A 16,617-nucleotide genomic window follows, 5' to 3' on the forward strand; every position below is an offset into this window, starting at 1 on the left:
TGCACACAATTTTCCAATCAGAGTCCAGAGTAGTGCGCTTTTAAGACAGCATTCTGGTTTATGGGAAAGATTTGGACGAACACAACACACGGCTATATATAGTGTTAGATAAAGTTATGAGGGACATGGGTAGACTTTGAGTAAGGACCAACATAAGATTAACGTAGACAGCATAGAGTATCTAGGATATGTTATTACACCTAAGGGAATAGAACCTCGAAAGGATCTCAGAAATGTTATAAAGACACCAGCACCGAAGGGCAAAGAAGAACTTTGTTCTATCTTTGGAATGGCTGAATACTACTCTCTTTCAGACAGAATTCTACGGATGAAACCATACATGAGATACTTACTCAAGTGTAGAGCACACTTTGAATGTTCCTAGGCATGAAAGAAAGAACTCGAGGTAATTAAACGTGCCCTAAACCAAACTCTGTTGCTCCAGAAGTTCAAACTGGGAAAGACCATTTTGTTTACTGATGCCAGCAATGTTGGGAAAGGGGCGGTACTACTCCAACAAGAAGGAGGAGAGAACATGGCTATAGTGCTTTCGTCCAGTTTGCACAATGGTGCCCAATCCACTTCCCAACCATAGAGAAGGAACGATTTGCTGTCAAGTGGGCCTCAGACAACTATGGAACATTGCTATGGGGCTTACCGTTTGAGATAAGTATATATCATAAACCACAAAAAGAAAGCCACATGTCCAAAGGTCTAGAAAATGTCCCAGCCAGCGTCAGAAGAATAGTAACACTGTAGCAAAAATATACCGTCGAGGTTGGATATGTGCCTGGGAAAAGGACCATTACGGCAGATTGCTTATCACGCTTGATGGTAGAAGAAGGACAAGCAAAGGAAAATGTGAGGATGGCGGAATAATAAGTGATTTCTAAGGATACGTGGGATGCACATATGCGTGAGGGCGGGGCACTCCAAGGAGTACGAGAGGAAATGGAAAGGAAACGAGTGCTTGAACGAAGCCTTGAGCGGTTGGGTGATTTTGACAAGTTTGGCACCTTGTAAATTTACAAGGTGCCAAATTCGCTTTTTTTTGCTGATGTGTTTTTGGCAAATTATTTATTTGTGATTTTTGAAAAGGAGGAGTTGAGTTGAGTTGAGTTGAGTTTATTATTTATAGCGCGCGCCAGACCCGAGGGTAACCGGGCGCGTTGTTCAAGGATACTTTAAACTTTACAGGTTACATATGATTACAAATAGTGATTATACATAGTAGAAATTACATAATGCAGGCCATGGTATATACATGTAACATAATATAAGCAGGAAATATGCAGTAGGGAGAAAGAGGATATATAATTATGTACATAGTACGTTTGTAGAACAGTGGTAATGGACTATCGGTCATTTTCTTTGATCCAATTGATACAGTTGGATCTGAAGAGAGCGTAGGATTGGGGGGATCTCAGGCCGGGCGGGAGGGAGTTCCAAAGCTGGGCAGCTTTGACCGGGAAGCTGTTTCCTCCGGCCGTACTTAGTTTGAATGGGGGTATCATTAACTGGTTAGAGTATGCTTCTCTGGTGGGTCTAGTGGAGATTTTTCTGTTGAATCTAGCGGCTAGGTATTTAGGTGCTAGATAGTTGATGCTTTTGAAGGTTAGAGAAGCTGTCTTAAGTTTGATTTTGTCCGCTGTGGAGAGCCAATTAGATTGTCTTCTAGCTTCTGAAATATGCTCCCTTTTTGGAATTCCTAAGGCAGCCCTAAGGGCATTGTTTTGTAGTGTTTGAATCTTTTGCACCGTGTGTTTGTTGGCTCCTATATATAGAGCGTTACAATAGTCCAATTTCGACAGCACTAATGCTCGGGCAAGGGTTAGGCAGTTGGCAGTGGATAGGTATGGTTTTGCGGCTCTGATCAGCTTGCAGGTATATGCGGTGCTGGATGCCATTGCGCTCACCTGTTTGGTTAGGGAGAGGTGGGAATCAAGGTAGAACCCTAGTGTTTTTACCACTTTTGCCACCTTGATAGTGTTACCGTCTATGACGAAGGATGAGTATTCTTCTTTTAGTCTTTTGATGTTTTGTGTGTTCCCCAGTATGATGAGTTCAGTTTTGTCATCATTCAGGCATAGCCCGTGGGTGGCCATCCATGCCTGAATGATGAGATAAATCTTGTTCACCAAGGCCAAATCTTGTTCATAATCCCCTGAGAGTGGTATGAGAATCTGAGTGTCATCCGCATAGTTAGTGTAGGTGACACCCAGATTATCTAGATCATCGAACAAGGGCTTCGTGAAGATGTTGTACATAGTGGGGGAGACACAAGAACCTTGTGGGACTCCACATGTGATGGATACTGGGTCTGCAGCAGCAGAAGTAGAGAAGACTCTCATAGTTCTACCGGTTAGGAAAGATTTGATCCATGTGATGGCATGCGTGGAGAAGTGGGCAGCTGTTTCTAGGTGGGTGCATAGCACATCATGATCCACTAGGTCGAAGGCTGCGGAGAGGTCCAGTAAGAGGAGTAAGGCCATCTTTCCGGAGTCTCTCAGCTCATCGACCTGAGTTTTAAAATCGATAAGTGCGGTTTCAGTTCCATGCTGAGGTCTAAAACCTGATTGTCTTGTGCCTAAAAGGTGGTGCAGCTCCAGGTGTTTTTGGATCTGCAGGTAGGCTACCCTGTCTAGGATTTTTAACAGGAACGGTACCGTTGTGATAGGCCTGTAGTTAGTCGGGATGGATGGGTCCAATGTTTGTTTTTTTAGAAGGGGGAGGACCCAAGATTGCTTGAGGTTATCTGGAATAGTGCCTGAAGCAAAGGAGGCATTAATAAGCTTAGAAATGAATGGTGAGAGGTCTCTGGCCATGTCTTTTATTAGTTGGGCTGGGCATAGGTCACCTCGGCAATTGGATGGTTTGAGTGAAAGTATTATCTTTTTGGTTTCAAGTATGGTTACTTTCGAGAAGTTAAATATATGGTTTAGTTTAGTGCTAGTTGGTAGTTTGCCTCTTAGGTTAGTTGAGGGTGGAATATTCTGTTTCTTTATCTCAATTTTTGTTTGGAGTGTGGCAATTTTGTCATTTAGTGCTTTTTGGATGTTCGAGCACCATATTTTATTTTTATCACAGTTATCCTGGACAGGAATAGGGTTTTCTAGTTCCTTTAGTATAAGGAATAGTTCCTTCGTACCAGATTTGGCCTGCAGTATTCTGTTGTTGAAGTTCTCTCTTTTTGCTTTCTTTATTTCATTTTTATAAATCTTGGAGGCATTGATGAGTGTAATTTTATTTGTCTCTATTGGGGCTAGTCGCCAAGCAGATTCACATTTACGTTTTTCAAGTCTTAGAGATTTGAGGTGAGGAGTAAACCAGGTGTTTAGGTGGGCTCTGGGCTTACTCTTTCTGAGTTTCAGTGGGGCAATAGTATCTAGAGCTGTAGCCATAGAAGAGTTGAATTCATTTACTAGTGATGAGGTGTCCGATGAGTCAGGTAGAGAGTTTAGTCTGGGGAGGATGAGTGGTAGCAGTTTTTCTGTAGTTATAAGTTTTTTGTTTCTGGTTGGCAGGGGGGGAGCCAGAACAATTTCAGTAGGTATGGTCAAGTTAACATTTAGGAGGAAGGTTATCAGTGCATGATCTGTCCAAATTTGTGGTTTGATGTCGACAATCGTAGTATTGCAGTTATAGTCAGCAACCCAGTCAAGTATACGGCCTTTTTTGTGTGTGGGTTGAAGGATTTTTTGGGAGAAGCCTAGTTCTGAGATGATATTAGTGACATTAGTTGCTTGCAAGTCTTTAGGGTCGTTGTAGCCTAGGTTTAGGTCTCCCAGAAGGATAACTTGGGATGAAGTTTTTAGGTTGTTTGAGAGGATCGTGGAGATGTCCTCCTCGAACGTGCCAATAGGGCCAGGTGGTCTATAGATAAGGTGGATATTAATAGAATGAGAGGGAGATGCGAGGAGTTTAGCAGTTAATGATTCGCAGGAGTTAGTCGTTGAACTTGATTCAATTTTTAGGGTGAGATTATTTTTAGCAATAATAGCTAGGCCACCTCCTCGAGAGTTGACTCTATCTTCTCTAAGTATGGTGTAATTATGTGGTAGGGCAAGCATTATGGCAGGTCCTGCAGCTTGGTGCAGCCAAGTTTCTGTTATGGCGAGGATGTCATAGTCTCCTATTTGAATGAGATCAGCAATTTCGGTCGCGTGTGCTATTAGTGACCTGGCATTAATAAGGGCGCACTTCAGTTGGAGGTTCGGCTTTGCTATGGCCTGGGTGGCATTGCTTTTCTTTTTAGGTAGGCTATTGTAAGCATTGGTCTGCTTATTTGGGCGGTTATTGCGATGGGGGTCAGTTTTTATAGGAGGAGTGTTTCGGATGTTGGTGTTACTTCTGTTGCAAGAGGTGTTGAGTCTAGCTAGTGGTTCGTAAATTTTAGGTAATCTTGAGCGTAGTTTAGCGTTTCTGCTTGCAGTGTCACAGGGGAGGTATGTTAGCAATTGGTGGGTAATAAGTAAATGTGAAGGTTGATGGCTGGGCTCTAGTGGGGGAGTTAAGAGTCCTTCATCCACGGGCGGTATGCCCTGTGGTGTAGGCCTCGGTTGCTGGTTTATTTTTGGCATTGTGGTCCAAAAGGCTGACAGGTAAATAAGAGTTAGTATCATTCTAACTTAGTTTTAGGCACGAACAGTTGGTTTGCGGGGGTCAGGTACCTCTAGGTTAGACAGCGCAATCCTATGTAGGCTAAGTGCAATCGGGGACAGGCTAATGCAGTTATAGGCAGGCTAAATGCAATCGGGGACAGGCTAATGCAGTTATAGGCAGGCTAAATGCAATCGGGGACAGGCTAATGCAGTTATAGGCAGGCTAAATGCAATCGGGGACAGGCTAAATGCAGTTATAGGCAGGCTAAATGCAATCGGGGACAGGCTAAATGCAGTTATAGGCAGGCTAAATGCAATCGGGGACAGGCTAAATGCAGTTATAGGCAAGCTAAATGCAATCAGGGACAGGCTAAATGCAATCGGGGACAGGCTAAATGCAATCGGGGATAGGCTAAATGCAGTTATAGGCAGGCTAGATGCAAGTCTGGGTGCAGGGTGCCTCTGGGCTAGTCAGAGCGATCATATGTAGGCCAAATACGATTATAGATCGGCAAGAGCAGTCAAAGGATAGGCTGTCAATAGGAGTAAATGTACCTTTGTGGAGAGAGCCAGGGGGTCTGGCAGACGGCAGCCACGGCACCGAACAGGCACAAAACAGGTGCTGGCCTTGCCTCTCATGGGCCTTGGAGTGAGGGGGCCGGCTTCGCCTGCCGGCGGCCAATGGGGCAAGAGGTAGGCCCGGCAGCCAATCAGCTGGCTGCTGGAGGCCTGAGACAGTCGGCTATGGGTGCAGTTTTGAGGGGGCGGCCATCTTGGAGTGGGGGAGAGCCTCGTGGGCTACAATGGCGGCAAATGGGTCAAGTAGCAGCCTTCAGGTGTGGAGCAGTGTGGGCAGAGCCTCCACAATCGAGATTGCATTAATATTAATTAATGCTGGAGCGCGGGCAAAATGCGTATTTTGCGGGCGGATTTCGGCGTGATTTGAGTTCCACCCCACATACTTTTCCCACCGCACGCAACCTATCCCTTTCCTTTCCCTTCTTGGAACTCGTTTTACACTCTTCTTTTTTTATTGTATTCCTCTTCTTACACTTCCTTTAATTAGCCTTTCCTCTCCTATCCGTGTATGGACATCATTGTAATTTACCATAAGGGCATTCGCAGTACTCATCGCGTATGTCGACACACTACCGACTTCCGCTGGCGCGGAATGTGTAACAGCGCCAGGCCCAGCATTCCATGCAAACTGAGGCATTTCATGAAGGCCATCTTTTACAGCGCTTCTGCAAATGAACTGAACTAATGCGCACTCCACTAAAATATAAACACATCATTAGATTAAAAACTTGTGTGTTCAAATGAAGCGCGCAATTTAGCCCACTGCCTTTCAGAGGGCGGCGTATATCAGATACTAGAAACCGTGTTTCAGATACATTTTCCCGTCTTAAACTATGTGCAAAAGCGGGGTCCCAACTCCTCGTGCTGAATTTGAGAATTTGAGTAATGCGTTCTGCTTCGCGGGGAGCCCTTGTTTACTCGACTATCGACGTAGGTCCAAAGCATGGCCTGGACACTGGGGACCTACCAGCATTCCTTGGAAAGCTGAATAATAGAAACTAAAGAACACGCTACCTGTACATGTACTGCTTTTGTGGTGTGGTTTGGTTCGTGTATGTGGTGCAGCCTTGGGTCACAGACTCGCATGTAGCACAAGCAATACAGTGGGTGTGCCCTCTGCGGTCTGAGGTTGTGCCCATCTCAACAGCTTCCTGCATCTAATCTCAAGTGGTTGGAGAACACGCCCCTTACAACCTCAGTGGATGGGAGTGATCGTACAACTTGTTACAAATACTATACTAAGGGCCTGATTCACAGAGCGTTTTCCTATGGGATTGAGCCATTATAAAACGCTTCTGTGAATCAGGCCCTAAGTGCGGGGAGTGTTTCTGTGTGATTATTCTTTAATTTAAAAATCCTATAAAATAACAATCAGTTGAGCTTCATCAGGTAGGGGTGTTGCAGAAAGGTAAGATTCAACTTTCTATACTATAATTTCTGGGAAGAGCCCTCATGATTACTCAGAGTTATGTAAACTAGCATTGGCAAAGCCGACAGTTTTGGCTATGTTAAATGGAGCTGCTTCGGTCGTGCAGACCTCCTCTGAGGCAGAGACACTGGAAAGTGGCATGTGTCTCAAGAGTTGCCAGTGGCCGACCATTATGAGTCATGATATGAGGTGGTCGACCAAGGGTGGTGGGCGGGGGTTGTGAGACAAAACTAAAAATGGACAGAACCAATCAGTCTACCTTTATCAGATCACCGGACCGTGAATTTGTTAGGCATGAATGAGCTTGAGCACACCGCCTGTGTAGGCATTGGTGCATACTTCCCTGCACACGTCAATGTGCAGTGTGCATGAGCAGCAACCCGTAAATGCTCACTGGAGGTCATTTTACCATGTGGGAAATGGAGGCACCAAAAAGCAAGCTGTAATGCTTTCATGCCTCCATTTCCTCCTCCAGCCCACTCATAAAAGCTGCCTGCAAAGCGTCATTTACAGCTGGTATTTATGTTTTTACAAGACGTAGCAGCAATCTGAAGAAAAAAACGCACATTTGCTGCGTTTTACTCTTCACTTTTCCACTCTGCCTTGCAATTTCTTGAAAATTGCACGCAGGGGCCCAACAGCATATAAGCGCTAAAGTTGGTGATCCCGGATTACAATAAACAATTAGCAACCGGGGAGAGCGTGTGGTAGCGAGAGTAGATTGCTTGGATAGAGTAGATTGCTTGGATAGAGTAGATTGCTTGGATCGCAGGCTGAATCTCATGATCCAATCCGACGTTTCGAGCAATGTCACAGCTGACCACACCCACCGCCATCTTCCTTATCCCTCCTCCCTCCTCGTTGCCTCTCTCATCCATTCCCTCCTCCTGTCTCCCCTACTTACCTGTCTGCTATGGCACCCTGCTCCTCTCCGCTCCTCACAACGCCCCGGACTGCCATGGAAATGGAAGAGGGGCTCAGAAACCACAGTACTAATAACAATGATCACTAACCCCAATGGCTTCACCGCCCGGTAGCAGCAACGGAAAGTGGCATTAAGGGCCTTACTTTGCTGGGCCTGTAATTGGGTCCTGGGCCGTTACTGGCCGGTGAAGCCATGGAATGTGAATGAATGAATGAATGGATTCAGAGAAGTTGCGCAAAAGTCAAACCTCTATGCCTTTTCTCCTGCATCCGCGCCAAGTAGAATTAGGGTTATGGTGCAACTGGCGGAATGAGACCTGAACTCAAGCCTCTGTGCTTTAACCCCACGACTCGCTCCTCCCCCATGAAGTGTCAGACGGTCACACCATGCAGTGACTTCACCTGTTTCTCTTCTTTCGATGCTCCCTGTTGCAATTTTCTGATTCGCTGCCACTGCTGGTATTACAACGAGACCGCGATCTTGATGGAGGAGATAAAGTTAGGGAGGAAAACAAAGAATAAGGTAAAAGAAAATTAGTAAAAAGTCTTATTCCATGGGCATTTCTGCAGCGATATTGTGCACTGTGCGCATTATACATGTTAAACAAGCGGCGCACATGCATGGAGCATCCCCACCATTTCCAGAGCTTGCAAACCCAAATGCACATGAGGGGGAAACACCGTTAAAGAACCTGAGAAGAAGTCCCTTGCTGTATCCCCAAGCACTGCTTTCCTGGGCAGAGGCACTGCTGCAGATGTCAACCCACTTCCAAGCACCAGAAGAAAAGCTGAGAGGGGAAAACAGGTCCACATACACACACCAAAAAATGCAGCTGGAGAAAGAAGCCTGGGTGTCTGTCAGAATACAAAGTTGCCGCTGTTTATATATTTAGTTATTGAGCACTTCATGCCTGGACTATGCTACCGTTGTGCCACTGGAAAACTACACCCTATTTGCCAAGACCCACCGGAAATAAACAAGACACAGGAATTTGATGTGTGGAGCCCAGGCACCCTAGGAGACCTAAGCGGAAAAGGCAAGAAGCAAGGAGTAAACACAAAAAAGGTCTCCCTCACTGCAAGATCTTCACGGCAAACACTCACGGGCAAAGCCTCCGGCGAGGAGTTGCCAGCACGAGTCTTTCTATCTTCAGGGACAAACGCAGACGAACCTTCGAGCGAGGTACAGAACACCTTCAGGGTTTTATGGAGGACTTTTGCAGAGCTCAAAGTCAGGGCTTTTGAAGATCTCTGGGGGAGTTCCACTGAAGAGCAGATAACAGCAGGTGGGGGAGGGGGGGCGAGGTCAGCACCATCCCATGTGAAACAGAATCTGATGGGCCAAGAAACGGCCCTAATAATCATCTAGCACCCAGGCTTAGCCACAACTTATGGAGCATTTGAGCATGAACTCAAGTGAAAATACCCAAGAACTGGCTCCATTTGTTGAGAAGGAACACATCTCAAAAGGAGGGTGGTCCCAGGGTTCTCACTAAGCAAAGGATATAGGCTCTGAGTCCAAGAGAAGACAATATAGATGCCCCAGCACAGATGAATCTGAAACACTACCACGCTGCACCATTTCACCTCGTGAAGGGCACTCTTCATCCTGTTTCTCACGCCTGCTTATGGGCTCTGGTTTCAGGCCATGTGGTTGGCGAAAACTAGATCTTCTTCGAGCCCATGACCATAGATTCACTAATATACAGAATTGTACCCTGGCCTTGCCCATGAACAACAATGCAGTAGGATTGCTGCTGAAGAAAAGAAATCCCTTGCCCTGAACCCACAGAAGAAAAGCATTTAGCAACCGGAGTATGGGTTCCAGTTTGAACAAGAGAACCTTGTTTGTTGCGCATCAGAAATCATGTGTCTGTGAAAATCCAGTGTCAATATGGAAATCTCTGGATCTGGAGCAGTGAAGGGGCCTGAAACCAAAAGGTGGCAGACAGAGGAAAACAATTCCCGCTCCTCTCACATGGCAAGGGAGACCAGAGCCAATAACCATTGAGTGTCAATATCCCGATTCTAAATTGAAGCAACTCTAGTTCTTTGTCGCGCATCCTGGGTTGAACCTGGAGACCCGCCTGAACAGCCAGCCATTCATCCAAGGCTTTACTTGAACAACCCTGCTGAGTTAGGTGGATGGACCTGCACTGATGAAGACCGTCCCATAGAGGCGATATCTTCTCCTGATGGGGCGATTCACTCCTCACAGATCTGTTCAGAGATCCAATGATTGATACCCCGTGCCCTAGGATAAGGGAGGAATTTGCCTTGTGCAGTTATGAGGCAAGATCCAGAAGCAGACCTTTGACCTATCAAACGTTATCGAGGAAATATGTTGTGTCTAGCACACAATTAGTGCTGTAGCCAGTGAAAATAGCATTCATGATATCATGTCTCTTCTGCAGACTCCCTAGATAATGTAGGCCACCTATCAACTGACTGAGTTGGTGGAGAATTGGGAAGAACAGTCCCTGTAGTTGTGCAGCAATATTACTCATAAGTAATCTCCTGCTTTGACTTTGGGGGCAAGGCATCCCATCGACCTTTATAGTTGCTGATCAAGTTTGGAGCAGCTTCCCTCAAAAGACCCTTACAAGGAGGAACCATTATTGGAGGGGTTGACACAGTACGGCTCTCCATACTGCAAAGTACTCATTTGTTCCAAACAGGCACCTCAATGAGAATACCAGTCACATAAGTGACTGGGGTCCTTAGAGAAGCCATGCGCTGTTCCTGAGTCTGAAGCAGCAACAAGTATCACTAAAGCAGAAACTATTTTGCTCCTTTTCAAATTATGACCTTCATCAGTAGTGGAGTGGCGTTTGCTTCATACGCTGGCATAGATATATACAACTGAGATGTGGGTGCGGCCCCCAAGGAAGCAATCCCAACGCTGTTCCTGAGACATTCCTAAACGGGCTGACACTATGTCACTGAGAGTCACATAGTCTCTCAGGAGGATAGCTCAGGGGCAGCGTGCTCGCCTTGGAAGCAAGACGACACGGAGCAACACAGGTTCCATCCCTGGGTCCGCGCTTAGAAACCTCTGGGTATTAAGCGCGTTATAAATAACCCATCATATCATAGTGACTCATTGCTAGAATTGGCCTCTGGCCCACCTCATGTAACTGCAGGGGGATAGGCCAAGCAGGCACCATGAGGGCAAACACTGGTTTAAGACAACATGAGCTCCCTGGGGAAGGAAATCCTGGTGCCATGCACTTCCGGGTCACCTCTATGAACGATTGCAGGGGAAACCTCCAAGCTGACTATGTGAGCCCCTCCCTCGAAAATGTGTTATCCAAGCATCAGGACCTGTGAAACAAACTTTGGCAAAGCCAATGATGTTTGCAGACGTTCATTCCAGTTTAAATGTATAGGCCTGAATTTTTGTCAGTGGCGGTCCAGCTCAAAGAGCACGTAAGCTAAAGGGCAGGACATCACGTGACTTATTACGTGAGATGTAGCTTCAGTAGTCTGATGAAATATTTCTAGAATATAACACTGACAACTCAGACATAAAGCCTGCAGCTTAATCATCCTGCTAAGGTGGCCCATAACATGCTATTGATATTTGGTGCCATCTGGCATGGTATCACTAAAAAAGGCCAAATGCACATCTAAACCCCAATTACCCAGAGCCACAAGCGATATCTAATAGAACGAACCGTATACCTCTTACATGAGCAATCTGTTCATTTCTGAGCCAGAAAGTAGGTCTGTACCACTCAGGACAAGAATACAGACATGCTTGATATACAAGACCATGTGAAGAGTGTGGCGAGGCCATGAACTGCTCCATAACTACTGTTCTCAGCGAGAGGAGGAGATTTTGCTGTACCAAGACCCCATCCCAGTTTACCAGCCATGACAAATGCAAGGAAGATCCGATAACATAAATACCATGTACCCTTTTCTGGTCGAGAAAAATCTGGGAAAGAGAAAGCAAGCACGAGAGAAAAAGAGACAGAGGTTCAATTAGGGACAAATGCAGGGGGAAGAGAAGATACACAAAGAAAAATAGAGAGCGAGGAAGGGAGAATGAGAGAGAAGGGAAGCTAGAGAAAAAAAGAAGGTGAAACAGACAGAGAAAGAGAAAGATGACTGAGAGAAAGTGACAGAAAAAGAGTCTGTGACAAAGAGCTAGCGAGAAAGAAAGAAAGAGTTCAAGAGAGTGAGAAAGACTGAGAGACAGAGAAAGAGAGAGACTGTGGAAGAGACACAGTGACTGGGTGATTATGACAAAGAGATTTAGTATGACTGAGACTGACAGATTGGTTATGACAAACTGAATGTGACCTATACTATGGGTGTGATATTGACTGTGCCTGACTATGACAGAGAGATTATGACTGCACCATGGACTGTGACCCGGATTGTGACAAAGACTAGGAATGTGACACGGACTGTGACTAAGACTGACAAGGACTAGCAATGTGATGAGTTGTGATGAGGACTCTGTTGAAGATTAAGACTGTAAGGTGGGCTACGACAATGACTAGGATGGTGTCAAGGACTAGGATTGTGACCTAGAACTGTGAGTAGGACTAGGGAAAGGGCAATGTGACAAGGCCCAGAACTGTGACTAGGAAAGTGATTGTGACACGTTCTGGGGCTATAATGAGGACTACGCCAAGGGGGTATACAGTGATATTACCAAACTGGCTTGACAGGAAACATTTTTACCGAATAAATATTACCGATATTTTATTTCAGTATTTTTAAAAAAATAGTTGGGGCTGGGGAGAAGGGGTAAACGGGTACATGGGTAGTTGAGGTGTGGTTACAATTACAAAAAAAACAGGGAGTTTGGGGACACTCCCCAAAAAACAAAAAAACTAAATACAGAGAAAAGAAATTAGTAAAACAGTTTTCGATAAGGCACATTTCGGTAACATCACATGGAACCGGCCAAGGGCTGTTACAAGGACTAGAACTGCGATGAGCACTGAGACTGTAAGGATTTCTAGGAATGTGATGAGGACTATGACAAGGAATGTGAGAAGCCCTTCATCAAGGAAAGCACTAGGAGAGTGATGAGGGCTGGGGCAAGTAATTTGATGAGGTCTGAGACTATGTAACCTGTTCAAGGACTGTGATGAGGACTGAGACTGTGATAAAGACTCGGACTGTTATGAGGTCTAGGACTGTGAAGAGAACTGTAATACAGACTAGCACTGTGATTGGGACTATGGATATGCCAAGGACAAGGATGGTAAGAAGGTCTAGGATAAGGGCTTTGGTTGCGATGATGACTAGGACTTTGATGAGGACTAGCACTAGGAATCTTACGCAGACTAACACTAAGGCTGTGACTAGGACTATGAGATGGACAAGGAATGTCATGAGGATTCGTACTTGTCTGCCAAGGACAAGGACTCTGACAAGTACTAGCCCTGTGATCTGGACTGTGATGAAGACCATGAAGAGTACTAAGAGTGTGACGAGATCTGAGAGTATCAATAGGACTGTGACAAGGAATAGGACTGTGACAAGCGGTACACATGTCACAAGGACTAGGACTGCAATGAAAAACTAGTACTAGGACTGTGAAAAGGACTAGACATGTAAGACTGACTAGAACAGTGACAAAGACACGGACTGTGATTAGGTGTAGGACATTGACAAGTTTGTTCTCCAGGCCTTTGGGAACCCTAATTTGACTTTCTGCAAAAAATAAACTTTGCCCACAAAATATTTACGATTGCCCGAGCACATCTCAAGCCCCTCACTCATGCAAACCTTACATATATAATTCAGAACTAGGATTTCGATTATGACTAGGACTGTGATGGGACTAGGACTGTGACAATGACAAGGAATGTGATGAAGACGAGGACTTTGATGAGGACTAGGCCTGTGTGGAGGACTTTGATAACGATTGTGATGAAGACTCTGACTGTGAAAAGAACTAGGACTGAGATGGGGACTGGGACAGGAGTGTAACAAAGACTAGGACTGTGATGAGGACTGAAAGTACCTGTGTAAAGGCGCCATACAATTGTCCAATAAAATAAAAAAAAATAAAAAATGAGGGCTAGGCCAATTACAGTAACAATGACTAGTACCGTAACAAGGATTCTGACTGTAATGAGGACTGTGAGGAGGACTGGAATTGGGACTTGGGAGTATGACTGTGTAGAGGACTATGATAAGCACACTTATTGTGATGAGGACTGGGAGGAATAAAAGCCGGTCAAATGGCACAGCCAGTAGAGCGCTCGCTTTGACATCTGTGCAGAGCTTGCTAACACAGGTTCGAATCCTGGCAGGGCCAAACTCAGCCTTTCATCCTTCCGAGGTCGATAAATGAGCACCCCACACTGTGGGTAATAATAAGCAGCGCTCAGATACCTGAGGGTTCGTAGCGCTATATAAGTGCCAAATTATTATTATTATTATTATTATTATTATTATTATTATTATTATTATTATATAACAAGAACTAGGGCAATGAGGAGGGCAATGACAGTGACTAAACTAGGACTGTGGCAAAAGCTAGGTCTGCGATGCTGACTGGAACCTAATCTGAGAGGTCTAGAATGGTGAGATGGACTAGGACTGTGACATGGACTAGAAAGGTGACTTTACTGGGAGTGAGCTCCGCAGTTCTCTTTTATTCACACGTGGCTGTGCTGTGCGAGACATGCTGGCAGAAGAAAGCATGGTGGGTGGTAAGACACAGGAGTCTGTGATGCAGCCAATACATGACAACCGCATTGCCAATTTTCATGCCAACCAAATATGCTGTTCCTCAGCACATCTTCCCTGCTCGCTCACTCTGTCTCCTCTGTAGCCTTGTTTTTGCACCTTTGTCGCACTAAAGCACCACCATAAGTGCCAAAATACAAAATGAGGTGTGCTCTCGCTATGCTGCCAACCATCAACACATGCTGTCCATCTAGAGCTGCAAGCAATTCTTCAGATCCTTGCTGTATATTCATCACAAATGAAACATCTGTGCAGGTGGGGATCAGGACCCATGCACTGTAGGTATCACGGGGGCATTGCAGCTTCATCAGACGGATAATGTATGGGCTAAGTGCTTTCCTCTAATGTGAAGCAACCCTTTACTTTGCAAGTTCAAAGCCCGACACGGCCGACTCAGGCCTTCATTCTTCTGAGGTCAATAAAGTACCATTACATTGGCTAATAAATACAGCTATTGTCATGGCGTTTAGAAACGGGAGGAGGCCAGTGCGAATGGCCATCAAAAGTCCAGGTATATTATTATTACCGGCACAATCAGAATTTCGTGAATTAAATGACCCATGGCACGAGTCAGTTCCCACAAATAAGCCCATGAAAGCTGGCAGGCGGAGGACAAATCTGACCCTCAAAGACATTGCAGCGCCCTAGTGAAAAAGCTGCAAATGGCACAGAGTTCATGCGCCCCTGCCAGTGAAAAGGGAAAGAGCAAAAGGAATGTGACAGAAGTGTTGGGAGGGTCTTGATTTACAGGAGAACAGGTGCATCTCGTTGGTTCCTAATTATTGTACTTTGTGCTGTGCAGGAGGGTTCTGGCCGGATCTCCTTCTGCATGAACACCTCCTCCCTTTGCTACACATTAGGATTACATGGTTCTTAGATTTTCCCCCAAAAGTGCAGGCCCTCATAGGGTGTCCCTCTGGATCAAGTGATCCGAGAGTGATCAGACTGCAGGCAAACACATCTCGGCGGAGATTCATTGTTTGGCAGATCTCCAATCCTGTAAACAGATTTATCTGGTGCTGGCAAAGAAACCGTTTCAGGGAGGTTGCCCATCGCGTCATAGAAAAAGAGGAACATTTTCCTGCATTCTTGTGGGGGCGATAGCCACAGACGTTAAGCATTCCTTCACGCTACAGTGATAGCACTGGGCTGCAATCCATTCATTATAAGAGAAGATAGCAAACGGTCTCCATTTGTTTTTCTCAAGCTTACTCATCGTCATGCCGTGTTGCTTACTCAAGGCGCCTCCAATATTTCCCATCACTACTCTCTTTTTATTTACTTTTTAAACAAGTTTTATTTTTAAACTTTAATACAAGTAGTTCATGCCTGCAAATTGCTTTCATTTGTTGATATCTTCATTTGACCCATAAACGGTACCTCTTTGTGTAGTTTTAAAACACCCTCCTGTCCTCTCTAGTCCGCAATGTTAGTATTTTTTAGACATTCATTTGTATAGCAGCCTGCTTTCATCATCAACACGGAATCACTGCGTATTAGCACCCAGGGGAGAGGGCTCAGCAATCAGGTTGCCAGGAACGCAGCCTGAATCCGGCAATGATGCTCTGCTTTCCATCCTGGCCGTGCGCATCTCTCCCAAAGATCCGCCATCTTGATTTCAGTCCGTGTTCCACCGACAGCCTTGCAGCCCCTGGTCCCGCCTCCTGGTTTCCCGCAGTACCTCCTCCTCCCACCATCCAGAACGCACGCTTGCTACGCTCAGACCTGTCAGCTCCGGGGGTAGCGGTCCGTTACGTACCATGTAAACTCGGTCCACCGGCCATTTTCGCAATATTTATCCACAGCCTGACTCTAGCATTTGTAAACATTGCTTCTTATTTTTCTCTTTCAAAAACTACGTAGCATTGCGGTGCACATGCTACTGACAGGTCTCTACTAATAATATAATTGTCAACATTGTGATTGATCATTAGCATTTCAAATCCCACAATACTCATCACTGTTTAAGGGTATCCCTACCAAATATCCCCACCAAAAATATTTTTGTATCGCAATATTTATGTGGGGATATTAACACATAGAACCTGTTTAAGAACCCCTCTCAATGTCTCGTGTAAAACCCAGTGCAACATATAACATGCCTGCTCTAAAGCAGTACTTACATTATTATTATTTCTATTATTATTGGGTTTTCTATACTGCGCTAGTTCACCACTGTCGTAGTCTCAAAGAGCGCAAAACGTGTCCATGTTTAGGAGAATTCTGTCCCACATCAGGGGCCGCCGCGTGACCTTAGCTAGTAGAAGGCAGTGACCAGAAACATGGTGTGTAAGAAAGAGAAGAATACCAGAGCATGCTGTGCATGTGAAAGTACTGCTCGACTGCATCGTCGTGCTCGCCCCC

General features: G+C 45.4%; 1 protein-coding gene across 6 annotated transcripts in view; it reads right to left on the reverse strand.

Annotated features, from left to right (window-relative positions):
* Positions 1–16,617, reverse strand: part of EPB41L4A (erythrocyte membrane protein band 4.1 like 4A) — a 1,024,616-nt gene that overhangs the window by 175,794 nt on the left and 832,205 nt on the right. For 3 of the 6 annotated variants that reach the window (XM_069625492.1, XM_069625494.1, XM_069625490.1), the window contains exons 17-18: positions 11,453–11,473; positions 7,936–8,013 (exon numbers count right to left, since the gene is read on the reverse strand). In XM_069625492.1, coding sequence (XP_069481593.1) covers positions 7,936–8,013; positions 11,453–11,473 — 99 coding nt within the window. The remainder of the gene's footprint in view (positions 1–7,935; positions 8,014–11,452; positions 11,474–16,617) is intronic. The other 3 variants (XM_069625493.1, XM_069625495.1, XM_069625491.1) reach the window with 1 other exon arrangement.

Source organism: Ambystoma mexicanum, chromosome 6p, assembly GCF_040938575.1.
Source record: "Ambystoma mexicanum isolate Mex_15411 chromosome 6p, UKY_AmexF1_1, whole genome shotgun sequence".
Classification (NCBI taxonomy): domain Eukaryota; kingdom Metazoa; phylum Chordata; class Amphibia; order Caudata; family Ambystomatidae; genus Ambystoma; species Ambystoma mexicanum.